At 51.6% G+C, this 12,728-nt stretch overlaps 2 protein-coding genes across 5 annotated transcripts in view; one reads left to right on the top strand and one right to left on the bottom strand.

Moving 5' to 3' along the window:
* XPNPEP3 (X-prolyl aminopeptidase 3) overlaps positions 1-6,728 on the bottom strand; it is a 35,802-nt gene extending 29,074 nt beyond the window's left edge. The window contains exons 1-2 of one of the 4 annotated variants that reach the window (XM_020982684.2): positions 6,574-6,728; positions 4,187-4,303 (exon numbers count right to left, since the gene is read on the bottom strand). In XM_020982684.2, coding sequence (XP_020838343.1) covers positions 4,187-4,303; positions 6,574-6,637 — 181 coding nt within the window. In that variant the 5' untranslated portion in view covers positions 6,638-6,728. The other 3 variants (XM_078147570.1, XM_078147572.1, XM_078147571.1) reach the window with 3 other exon arrangements.
* A 475-nt stretch (positions 6,729-7,203) lies between these two features.
* Positions 7,204-12,728, top strand: part of ST13 (ST13 Hsp70 interacting protein) — a 28,244-nt gene continuing 22,719 nt past the window's right edge. Inside the window, exon 1 of the mRNA XM_078147574.1 lies at positions 7,204-7,401. Coding sequence (XP_078003700.1) covers positions 7,292-7,401 — 110 coding nt within the window. The 5' untranslated portion in view covers positions 7,204-7,291. The remainder of the gene's footprint in view (positions 7,402-12,728) is intronic.

Here is a 12,728-nt window from a genome sequence, read left to right as displayed (position 1 = left end):
CTAATGTGAAAATGTTTAATAGGAATGTATATGTAGAGCCTATATCAGATTGCACACTGTCTTGGGGTGGGGTGGGGAGGGAGAGAAAATTTGGAACTCAAAATCTTACAGACATGAATGTTGAAAACTAAAAATAAATAGATTTTTTAAAAAAGGATACTGTTTTGATAAAAATAAAAACTCTTCTTTTCAACTAAGACTTAAAGACTTAAACTTCAGCTAAGACTTTTCAGCTAAAACTTAAGGGAAATCTGTCAGGGAAAAATCTTGCAGAAAAAGGATTTCCACTTCTCTTTAGAGAGAGAATAGTACATTTTTGCCTGCTCAGGCTTGAAGCTGGCCATTCGATGTCAGGAGTGGAGGGAAGAAGCACAGTTCCCCCATTTAGAAGAGTTGGTATTGTGGGCGCTCTCCCCATTTTATAGATGAAGAAATTGAGGTAAAGGCATGTGCTCAGATTTTCAAAGTTGGCAAGCATCTGAGCCTGGCCACGGACTCTCCTGACTCCACTGCGCCCCCTAGCTACCTATGGCTTTATAGCCTGGTTGATGACTTCATTTTTCCCTCCTAGCAACTGAAAGGCTAGCAGGGGCAGGGAACCTGAGGCCTCCAGGCCCTATGTAGCCCTCTAGGTCCTCAAATGGGGCCCTATGACTGAATCCAAACCTGACAGAACAAATCCTTCGGGAATTTTAGGGCCGCAGGCTCCCCACCCCCGGAAGGCTTTTTCAAGTGACAAAAATCTTTACTTTTTATTATTTTTGATCTTTAGAGAGCCCCCCAAAACTCTAAAAATTCTGAACCTGATCCTCTTCATCTCTCCCTCCTGAGAGCTTTGGTTTACTTACAAAAGTGAGTTAGAGAAAGAGGGGTGAAGGGGAATCATCTAACTTTAAAATTCCTATATTTAAGAGACCTAAAAAACAGAGGGTTTTGTCATGTAAGAGTCTCTGGTTTCCCCCTAATATCTGGCAAAATGAAATCTCCACAACTGCCACGGTCACAGATCAGCCAACAGGGCCTTCCTGAACACCACGTGATGCCTGCGGTTTCTCTGCTCTGCCTGATGTTACGATCAAATGCAGAAGACTCATGAAACAAACACAGTTAATCTCACCAGGGCCTAAGGTGCTGCTGGACAGCTGGAGTTTAAAGGGGAACTGAGCTGGGCCCCCTTCCCAGCCCTGCATGCACACACTGATCACTGCGTGGATAAACTCGCTCTGCAGGTGGGTCCTGAAGACGTCACAATGAAAAGGAACACCTCATCTTACCACCAATTCTTTGGCTAGGTCCAATTCCATTTACCATTTGCCGAAAGCAGTCTGTCTGAGCTGATGGCTCTGGGAACTTCAGTGTGTGAGAACCCCCAGGCAGGGCCAACACTCAGTCATATACCCACCCACCTGGGGCCACTTGAGTGGCACACACTCCTCTCCTCTCATGGACCCAAAGCACCTCAAAGGTGAGCTACAGTGCTGCATGTGACCTCTGAATTCAGGTTTGCCAATACAGATATGGTCTGGTAGCAGACAACTGGCAGTCAGTTATCATTTATGATGCATCTCCTATGGGCCAAGCATCACGCTAAGCACTGGAAAAACAAGAAAAGGCCACAGACAGTCCCTGCTCTCAAGAAGCTTCCAGTCCAATGGAGGTGAAAAGATGCAGACGACACGTACAGAGTAAATCAGCAGGAGGAAGGTGCTGGCATTAAGGGAGTTCAGGAGGAAGCTGGATGAGGAGGGACAGCCAAAGAAAATGCTTAGAGTGAGTGTCGTGCTCGGGGATGAGCAAGGAGGCCGGTGTCGCTGGATGAGAGGGTCCAGGTCAAGGAAAAGGCATAAGAAGACTGGAAGGGTGGGAGGGGGCCGGGGTCATGAAGGGATTTACAAGCCATACAGCACTTTATAGAAGCCACTGCAGCCGATTATGGGGATACAGAGACAGGTATGGATATGCTACCCCTAAAACACCATCCCACCCCAATCCACGGTTTCCACAGCCAAACTAACATGGTGATTTTAGAGCTGGAAATGACATAACACGTTTGCTACACTTTCATTCTTCTTAAAATCCTTTCTCTTCCAATGGATTCAAAGTTTCCAAAAATTGTACTTCTCTGAGGTAAGGCAGAAAACAAGTCCACAGCAGGAAGGCCAGGGGAGGGCCTGAATCTCTGCGTCTGCAATGTCTTCAGCTGGACAACTTTCCCAGGCTCCAACATGCTCTGGCCTCCCGCCTTCCAGGTTGGAGCTCACTGATCCACACAACACTACCCCCTTCTTTCCAGCAGAGGGCAGCAACATGCCCTCAGCAGAGCTGATTCTCCACAAGTGCACTTTCTCTAAAGTACACACATACTCTTGTTAAGGCCCACTTGGCACCTTCACAGGATGACTGACTATCAGGCCAAGGGTCCAGGAAATGCAGCTCACCACCTGAGGGTCACTGGCCACAAGAAAGCAATGGTTTTCAAAGCATCTCCATCTTTCCTTGATAGCAAGTCAACGACCATTTGCTTTAGCTTTCAGCTTTGAAAACCTCTGCTTTCTTGGGTGGTGAGCTGCAATTCCTGAGTCTCAGACGACTTCCCAGCAAGAGTTCCAGGGCCAGCCCTCTCTGAGAGACACCCTGGTGCCCTCTGCTGAGTGGAGAGAGTCAAAGAGAGGGCCACAAGGTTAGAGGCAGCTGACTTCATTCACCTGCTCACACATATGCTCAGGAGTAAGGGTGAAGTCCACCCTACCAGTTCGGAAGCTGTGGGCCTGGCTGTTCCAGAGGCAGTGGCCGAGGGAAGGGTGGAGGCGGCTGCAGTGTCAGCAAAGGGAGGCCACAGTTAGTGGTGGCAGTACAGGCTCTTTCCCAGGGTCCCCACTAGCGATCAGAATTTGGGACAATCAGGCCAGATGCTTACCGTGCACAGATGGTAAAGAAAGGACTCAAATAAGAAACAAAGACGGCCAACACTAATGGACGAGCATTTATTAAGCTCCTACGGTGTGCCAAGGACTGTGCTAAGTGCTGAGAACACCAAGAAAGGCAGAAAACACTCCCTGGCCTCAAGGAGCTCAAGGTCTAATGGGGGAGACAACAAATATAAATCTGTACTCAAAAACCTGACCTTTAAGATATGTACTAACAATGTTTCTTTCCAGTGGATAATGCTAATTGTAAACAAAAAACCAACAACGAACCCAAAACAAAAGCGTCTAGACAACGAGATCATCATTACTGGAAGGTCCCTTTAGGGCCAGAACCCACAGGGCACCGAGGTGGAGCCAGAACTAGAAGCCAGGTCTTTCTCCCAGCCTCGCCTCCTGCCACACACCAGGAACGCTCTCTACACCAGCTCCCCAGAGCCTTCTCCTCCAGCCCAGCTCAGGCCAGCTCTGGAAGTCAGGGGCAGCCCCGATGAGCCCTCCCATCTGTGCACGTGGAAGACGCCTGGCCCTCTCTCAGGGACTCCTGGATCCTGTAGCCGCAGCATGGACGTCTCAACACCAAACTCTGTGATGCCCCACAAAGAAACCGATGTCGCCTTGGTCACCGAACTCGCATGGGTTACAATCAGACAGCGCATTGTCTTCCATCACGCATTTTGCTCCTCATCTCCAGCCTCCATTCCTTTGTCCCCAGGCCTAGAATGCTCCCCCTCACCCTGGAGGAAGCTTCCTTCCTGCCTCTGGAGGCCTCTCAGGGCCCCTGGTTGTCAACCTCGACTCTGAATGCCCAGAGCCCAGAACATGGCAGGCGCTTATTTAGAAAATGATTGCTGGTCACATGCTGTGGCCCAGGTGAGAGAGCTGTGGAATGAGAACCAAGCAATCCGGGCCCCTTTTCAGCCTGTCTGAGGTCTGTCTGTCCACCTGCTCTGGGTCCCACCCCTCCCCTATCCTTTCCCTGTTTCCTCCTATGTAAAACAGGCACCCCTCAAAGGGCTTCAGTAGAGCAAGCCCAGAAAGAAGGGCCTCCACTGGGAAACACACAATGTGTTACTACTAAGCTGTTACTAACTCTAAGGGAAATATTTTATACCTTTCAAAGTCTGATGTAATTTATCTTTTCCACAAAAACTTATCCCCTACCTCTAACTAGTATGAATTCATGAGGTTTTAGTCTATTTGTGTTCTGGACCAAATACCCATTTGGGGGGATTATTCCTTTGAAGAAGAGGAGTCCTTACCTGGTCTGAGAAGGTGTGGGTGTGTAAAGGGGCTGGGCTGGCCTAGATACCGGCTGGGAATCTTCCTCTCTGGAATAGGCTGGAGGGACAACCTCCTTGGTAAAAAGGGTGTGCATCCTAAGGAAAGAGTAGAGAGGACGAAGGCAAATAAACAGGTCTTAAGAGTCTACAGTCAACCAGTGAGCATTTATGGACTGCCTAAGGATGTGCCAGGCCTTGGGATAGGAAAAAAGAATGGTGCAATCCCTACTCTTGAGCTTACATTGTATCCACATGTGCTCCAAGCAGTTGGGAAACTTCACTCAAAGGGAAAATTGCTCAGTAAGCTTTCCCCCCTACTCTTAGACCAAGAATTTCTTAATTTGCTTTAGCATGAAACCAAATACCTCAACAATGTCTATTGTCTCAGAGCCAGCCTAGCCCAGACCAGAGAGGCCCAGCATCAGGATGGCAGCATTCTTCTGGCCCAGACACTCCAGATGTGCTTTCACAAGTGAAGGGGGTAACCAGAAGACACTGCAAGCACTGCATGGTTTTAGTAGCCTTAGGCCAGGAGTCAGGAGACTGCTATTTACTGTAAGCTAGGAGACTCTGAAAATCTTAACTCGCTGGTCAGCTAAGGAATGTTCCTTAGCATTCCTAAAGCATCACAGAAATGAGCTGTTTATTGCTAACCTCTCTTGAGTCACAATGATAAACACAACATTGACAACTGTTACAGTCTGGCTTCCCCAAATGAAGGTGGCTCCATGGTGGTGAGCCCAGAGTGGGGTGGGGACAGGACAACAAAATCGTGCTCTAGGGAAAGGAAAGATCATAGAGTTTAAGCTAGGAAGCACCTCAGAAAGGGGGGGAGGAGGAAGGGAACGGGAAATTCACATGAAGATGAGGAGGCTCTTGCAGGGAGACCATGCTGATGTGATACTCAAACAGATCTCATTAATTCAGGAGCTCCCTCCAGTAACTCGGAGAACCCATCCCCCCTGCCAATTCTGGGGAACTCTTCCCGAAGAGAGGCAGGCCTTTCTCGATTTCTCCTGACACTGTACCAGCTGAGCTCTTTGTCCACTTCTAAGTCTGCATTCTTCTCTGGCTGTCCGTGCACTTTTCCACGGGGTTCCTTTACTCCTATTCTTAAGAGTTTCTAAATATTCCCCCCCCCACAGGCCTCTCCACTGCCCTCCGGCCAATTCTCATCTCTAATTCTTTGGAGGCAGTCATAGTCTGGGTCACACTCAATTCCTCCAGCGCTGGCTTCTCCTCCTCCCGGCTCCCCTCATTCATGTGTACAGTGGCCCCAACCTAGAAAATAAGCTCCTTGAAGACAAGGCCTACTTCATTTTTGTCTCTGCACCCCCCAGCTTTTGGCACACACTAGGTATTTTAATGTCTGTTAAATGACTGAACTTGAGGTTGGCCTGAAGCAAAATGGGTAGATGGACATCCTGTGGCTGATCTGCATGATGTGAAGGGTCACAAAGAAGATAGCAGATAGCGCCCACATCCATGGGATCGGATTTGTGAATGTGGCAAAAGCATCAAGAGAAGAAAACGCCACCTTGGGCGAATCTCTTAATTCTTTTCTTTTTTCTTGCTTTTTGGCTAGGCAATGGGGTTAAGTGACTTGCCTAGGGTCACGCAGCTAGTGAGCGTCAAACGTCTGAGGTCACATTTGAACTCAGGTCCTCCTGACTCCAGGGCCGGTGCTCTATCCATTGTGCCACCTAGCTGCCCCTCAATGTCCTTATTTTTAAGAAAACAAGAGGACTGGACGAGAAGATCTGACCCTTCTCTCTAACAAGTACCTTTCCGCTCTGACATTCCCTTAACCAATTAAAAGTGTATGTATAGTTAAAGGCCTGTGGCCTACACGGCTTCAAGGGATCGTTCCTCACTAGCAGATCTCATCATGACAGGCACTCCCCATCCTGTCTGCCTTGCAGTGTGGAGCCTAGAATGGCGACATAAGCCTCAGTTCCCGAACAGCAAAAACGACGACTTCGTACTCGGAGAGCTCAATGGCACTGAGGTCCCCCATCCCTCAGAGGCCGGCCACGTCCCCCGGCCCTCCTGAGTTGGCAGGCTTTTGGTCCAGCCCATCACACTCCGCTGCTGGTACTCCACACCTCCTTCTATAGGAGCAAGCACCCCGTGGGGCCGAAGGGACGCGTTACTCCGGGAAGGCAGGGCGTTTATTAAGTGACTGGGAAGCGCCTCCTCCTCTTCCCGCCCCGCTGCTCCGAGTCCCTGCCCCTGGACTCCCCTGACTCCCGGAGAGCCGATCCACCTCCTTCCCAAGCCCGGGGGCGGCGGCGGGGGCACTCACTCCCCACCCCTCCGAGCCTCAGTTTCTCCCAGCCGGCAGCCCGGGAAGACTCGACTCTAACCTGCGAGGCGGCGGGCGCTCCCGGTGGCGGGCCCGAGCCGGGGCGCCCACAGCAGCCAGGGCATGGCCGCCAGCCCCTCGCGCGTGCGGGACGGCAGCCACTGGCACACGGAGGCGCCGCGTCGCTGGGAGACCCGGGCGCTTCCGGCCGCGCAGGCGCGCTGGGCCGGCGGGGGCCTTCGGCGGGGGCGGCGCGCGGCGATGGCGTCACAGGCGTCCGGCCCGGTGGCGTCCCGGGGCCGGCCCCGCCCGGCACCACTCCAGGGCTGCCTGCCGAGGACGCCTGAGCACCGGCCCCTCCAGAGGCCGCCCGCCGCCAGCCCAGCGGCCTTCACCAGTTCCGCGAATCAGCAGCAGCATGGGGGGCAGCGGAGGCGTGTGCGCCAAGCACGGCTGCGCGTTCGGGCAGGCGACGAGCACGCCCGGGCGGCTTCTAGAAGGTTCGTGCGCAGGTGCGGCGGAGCGCGGCGCGGGGGAGGAGCCGCCGCCAGGACCCCAGGGCCCCACGAGACTGGCCGGGGGGGCGGAGCCATCCGCCGCCCAGGACCCACTCGGCTCCAACGTCGCGCGTCTGTCTGCCCGCCTCCTCCGCCCCTTCCGTCTCTGCCAGCGCCGGCTTCGTCACGCGCGAGCGCGAGCAGCCGCCCGCCGCCGCTCCAGAGCCCGCCGTCCCTGGCCCGGTCACCGCTGCCCCTTCCCCGGCTCCGCCTCCGCCCAGCATGGACAGCCGCAAGCTCAGCGAGCTCCAGGCCTTCATCAGGCTCTGCCAGCAGGACCCGGGCCTTCTGCACACGGACGAGCTGCGGTTCCTTCGGGACTGGGTGGAGAGGTGAGGCCCGAGCGGGGCGGGACGCGGACCGTTGGGGGGGGAAACGGAGGGGGCGGCGGGGGGCCGAGGTGCGTGCGGGGCGCGAGGGACAGGGAGGACAACCGCTCTGTGCGGGCCTGGAAGGCTGCCTCCGCGGGGGAGGGGCGCGCGTGCCGGCTGCGCAGAGGGGAAAGGTCCTGGGTACGTGAGGAGGAGGGATGCGTGTGCCCGGCTGTTGGGGGGGAGGGGGAAGGTCTTAGGTACGCTAGGGGGAGGGCGCGCGTGCCCGGCTGTGCAGAGGGGAGAGGTCCTAAGTACGCTAGGGGGAGGGGCGCGCGTGCCGGGCTGTGCAGAGGGGATAGGTCCTAAGTACGCTAGGGGGAGGGGCGCGCGTGCCGGGCTGTGCAGAGGGGAAAGGTCCTAAGTGCGCTAGGGGGAGGGGCGCGCGTGCCCGGCTGTGCGGAGGGGAGAGGACCTAAGTACGTTAGGGGGAGGGGCGCGCGTGCCCGGCGTGCAGAGGGGAAAGGTCCTAGGTACGCTAGGGGGAGGGGCGCGCGTGCCCGGCTGTGCAGAGGAGGAAAGGTCCTATGTACGCTAGGGGGAGGGACGCGAGTGCCCGGAGTGCTCAGGGGGAGGGGCGCGCGTGCCCGCACTTCAAGTTGAGGAGGGGGAAGGCTCAGAGTACGCTAGGGGGAGGAGTGCCCACCTTCTCCCCGCCCCGTGGGGGGCCCTCCATGTTTTGGTCAGGTCATTTGCGGGCACAGCCAGTTCTCTCCCGGGGCTTACTTGCCCCCAAGGGGGTGGGGTCAGTTGCCCCGCTGGATTTGGGTTGGAGGGGAGAGGGGGCGTGTCCGTGCTGGAGGTGGGCGGGGCAGGGGCCCTGCAGACCCGCCCTGCTGTCCAAGGTGGGGCTAAAATGGCTTGCTTGGGAGTCGGGCTCTTTGGAGGGCACGATCCAGGCCAGCCTTCTCATTTTTCGAGGGGGCAACAGTGAAAGTGAGGCGTTTTGACCGAGGTCGCCTAAGTGGTGACAGGTCCAGTCCCCGATCTGCCTGGCGATGAGTTAGATTCGGACTCCCCTGATGTCCAGGAGCCCCCAAGGCCTCTTCTGCAACTCTGTTTGCATTTTGAAATCATAGCAGTTTCAGGTGTTAAACCCTTTGATGATGAGAAGTGATGTTTTACAGGACCAGCACTGGTTGCAGTTCAGCTGAGTTGGTTTTTGGATGTTGTTTCCATTTGTTATCGTGAATCTGTATTTGGGTTCTTCTGGTCCTGCTTCTCTCCCGACCAGTGCCTATAAACCAGGCTAGGATCTGGGCCTGGCCCTGGGCTTTGGCGGTCTCATCAGCTCCCACGGCTTTAGCTGTCATCTCTCTTCAGAGATCTCCGTAGATCAGCTTTGGTAGGGAAGCTGGGGAGCCCATCTAGGGCCTCTCACAGCTGGGTTTTCTCTTACTACTGATTGGAAGCATTTTTCATGTACCTGTTGGTAGTGGATAAGGAAACTTGGTTCACATCTGTTGACCTCTTGCCCTCATTAGCTCTCCCACTGCTATTTCTCTTTATGCCTTGGATTTGCAATGTCTTTCCTAGAAGGCTCAGGAAGAGTCTTTTAATCCACTTGGTAGATGCTCCAATTCTACCTGCAAAGAAAGGCACAGGGACTGTCTACACAGTGGTTGCAAGACTTGATATTTTTAAAGAGGTGGATGAACTCAGGGACTATAAGACCAGCAAAAGGAAGTTACTTACTGAAAAGATAGAAGGCATCTGCTGTAAATGAACGTTTGGCGCTCAGCACAAGCTGTAGTATCTTTAGAGTAAAAAATTTTTAAACACTTTTGTTGATGCTTTTTAAAAACGGTGCTATCACTTTCCATTGACTCCCCCAGTCTACAGTTTTTTATTCTAAAATTAATCTGTGATATTTTCACAAGGAGATTTTTGTCTATAACCCAGCTCATCTGAGATTCTGAGCATGTTCTTGAGACGTTCTGAGAAAGATTTTTCCATTTTCATTCTTTAGAAATACCCTACTCTACAATTTCTCCATATGTTAAGGAACAGAGAAGCAGAGTGCCATTTGTATTTAGCTGTTAGCCCACCGGAGTTTCTGTGGATTCTGAAGTTTTTAGAGTTCACAGTTTTAAGAAATGTTCCCTCCTCGCCCCCCATCATTCAAATACCGAAGTGGATTTGTGGTCCCTTCACTTATGGAATTCTCTTCAGAGATGCAGATGGCAACTCACCCATCCCTGCCCAACCCACAGAACCGTACTTACCCTTCGGAAGTCAGACGAAGGAAGCTTACCCGAGGTGCTAGAAACCTTTCTTGATTCGTGTAGTTCCTGCCTGAGTTGATGGTAGTTGCTCACACTTGTTCTCTGTGGGGTTTGTTTATCTTTAGTTCTACAGAGGCAGTGGTGGTCTACATCCAACTTCTGTGCAGCAACACTGCTGTGATTACTTTTTTTTTTTTTGGTGAGACAATTGGGGTTAAGTGACTTGCCCAGAGTCACACAGTTATATGTCTGAAGTCGGATTCGAACTCGGGTCGTCCTGACTCTACTGTTCTGCCTAGCTGCCCCTATGATTAACTTTTAAAGATGGGCTTCAGCAGTTATGGAAAACTTGGAATAAGTAAGAGGACTTTACAACTTGCTGAGAATGAACCAGACCAATCTTTATTGTCCATCTCTAGTGTCTGTCCCAGATCTAGAGACGCTGGAATGGGTTTTACAGGGTTAAGAGGTATGGCGAACTCTGGGCAATAGACTCCTCTGCCCTTGTTCTTTGTGAGATTTTACGAAGGACTTTATTTTGAATCTAGTAATGCCCACAGCCATTTTCTCTTTTGGCCGGTCACATTACTGCTAGCTGAAGGGCTTTCTGCTCTCTTCTGGGCTAGTTGTAGCAGCTGGTTTACATTACTTTAATTTCTGGATGAAACGGTAAATTTGATGTCATTTCTGTTGTCCATCGACCATACTTGGTTTTCAGTTGCTTGGTGAAATATTTCTTCTTAACTGTAAGCCCTATTTTTTCCCTCGTAACTATTTATTGTAAAGCCTGGTTTTAGTTCTGGTGAGCCTCCGGATGGTTCAGCTTTCCAGAGACATCAGGGATAACTCCCTCTTCCTTAATTATCTTCTTGCCTATTAACATGTCAGTTTTGTTTTTGGGATCTTTTTTTTTTTAAACAAAGTTTTGAAGATCATGAAGTATGACGCTGCTTTTGTACAAATTCTGCAGATTGTGTAGCTTTGGCTAGCTCTCATTTCTTTCTGCTTAAATCACATTTGCTGTGTACTTCTCCTGATCCTCACCTTTTCCTGCCTTTATGCATCAAAGTCTTGAAGTATTAGAATTGTTCTACTTCTTTATCTTCTGCAACTGATGTTGGTACGTAAGCTGCACTGGTCGTCATGTTGACCATTTTGCAGACACCCGGCATTAATTCTGCAGCATGTGACGGCAGATGTTCCGTGAAAAGTTCTGGTTGCTTTTGAATGTTCAACAGAACTTGCTCTTTCAGGTCCTTTGTTGCCTCTCCAAGCTGTACCTGTGGATTCTAGTTTAATTTCTGGTAATTAACAAGCATTTGTTAAGTGTCGACTAGGTGTCAGACAGTAGACCGAGGATAAAAAGAAAGGCAAAAACCCAGTCCCTCCTCGAGAAACTCAGATTCTAATGGGGAGAGTCCATGGAAATAACGTACACACAAACATGTATACAGGAGATAGAGTAAATGAGAGGTAAGCTGAGAGAGAAGGCACTGGGGGTGGAGACCAGGAAAAGCTGAGCCTGACAGGAAGCCAGGGGGAGGGCACAGGCTGGGCAGAGGCACAAAGGTGGGAGATGGAATGTTCAGTACCAGCCAGGAGGCTGGAGGAGCTGCGTGGTAGAGGGTGCTCAGGGCAGGCGCGTGTAAGAGGCCTTCAGAGGCTGCCAGTGGCCAAAACCAACCAACCAGCTTTGATCCCAAGTCCCAGGAAGCCACCAGTTTGTTTGAATGGGAAGTTTACGTATGCGGTCCTCCTTGAGCTTTAGGAAAATTCCTGTGGCGGGTGACACGGAGGTAGGCAGGCTGTTGCCATGATTCAGCCATGGGGGCCTGAGCTGAGAGGAGGCTTTGGGTGGAAGCGTGTGTGTACAGAAGAGATGCGCCTCGTGGATTGGGTGTGCGCAGTGAGTGTAAGGATGACTGCTGGGGGGGAGCCTGGAAGGACAGGGGTAGACTTGGGAAGAGAGGAAGGTGTGGGGAAAGATCCCGAGGCCCGGATGTGGCAGTCATTGATATGTTGTTGGGCACCGGCAGGTCCTTAGCAAGTGTTTGTGATTGCTGTGACCCAGCAATTAGGGACGGTGTATGTGTAATGCTGACAGCAGTCTGTCAGTGGTCCCCAGCCCAGAGACAGTGAGCCTTGGGGGAGGAGGCCTCGGTTACTAGTTACTGCGAGGGAACCGATTCTTTTTTTTTTTTTTAACAAAAATACTTTTTGTACACTGGATAATCTTAACTCTTGAACTTAGGGACTAGGTCTTTGATTTCCTTCATGCGGGCCAGCACCTTCGCTACAGCCTAGAGAGTTCTTTAGGGCCTTGGGAGACCTCCTAAGAGACTTCCTTAGTCACATACAGCGAGATCCTTCTGGCCCCAGGGGTAGCACTAGATCTCTCCTCCTCCCTCAATTACACCATTGTTGCCTCTAGGAAGAGTTTACCTGGAACATTTAAAGAGTTGAAAAGACTAAAGATAAAACTTTAAATGCACTGTAGCACTGTTAAGGTTTAGGGGGGCTGGGACCCCAAGATCACAACATGCAGGTCCTGCCCAAATGAATTCGACCCAAGCCTCCTTTCAGCCAAAGACAAGGTTTTATTAGAATATCCACCATATTGGCCAGACCCTTAAGGAATCTGAATATTACTGGGCTAGATTTTAAGAATCTGAGTACCTTATTAATAGAGAAGATGGACCTTATATATGGAAAGACTGTGGTTAGGATCTAGGAGTGGCCAAGTAGTGTGGGGTGACCAGAGGAGGAGGGGTCTAAGGAGGATCTGGGTGGGATTGGCCAATAAGCTGGGGTGAACAGAACCCCAGGGACGTGGACGTGTGGGTCCTTTAAAAGAAGGGAGTTTGAGTAGAGATGTGACCTGGTTAGATCTGCACTGGAGGAAGTCACTTTGGCAGCTGTGCCCTATGGGTAATTATTTTCTCTGAGAGAGAATGACATAAAACCTAACGATGGTTGGCAGTACAAAATGCTGGTGTTAGCCTAGTCCCCCAGAATGAGCATGGGGGGGGTCTTAAGTGAGGAGGTACCACTTTTTTCTCTGAT

The sequence above is a fragment of the Phascolarctos cinereus genome, unplaced genomic scaffold (genome assembly GCF_003287225.1).
Source record: "Phascolarctos cinereus isolate Bilbo 61053 unplaced genomic scaffold, phaCin_HiC Scaffold_1;HRSCAF=81, whole genome shotgun sequence".
Lineage (NCBI taxonomy): Eukaryota > Metazoa > Chordata > Mammalia > Diprotodontia > Phascolarctidae > Phascolarctos > Phascolarctos cinereus.
This window is presented reverse-complemented; position numbering and strand designations above follow the sequence as displayed.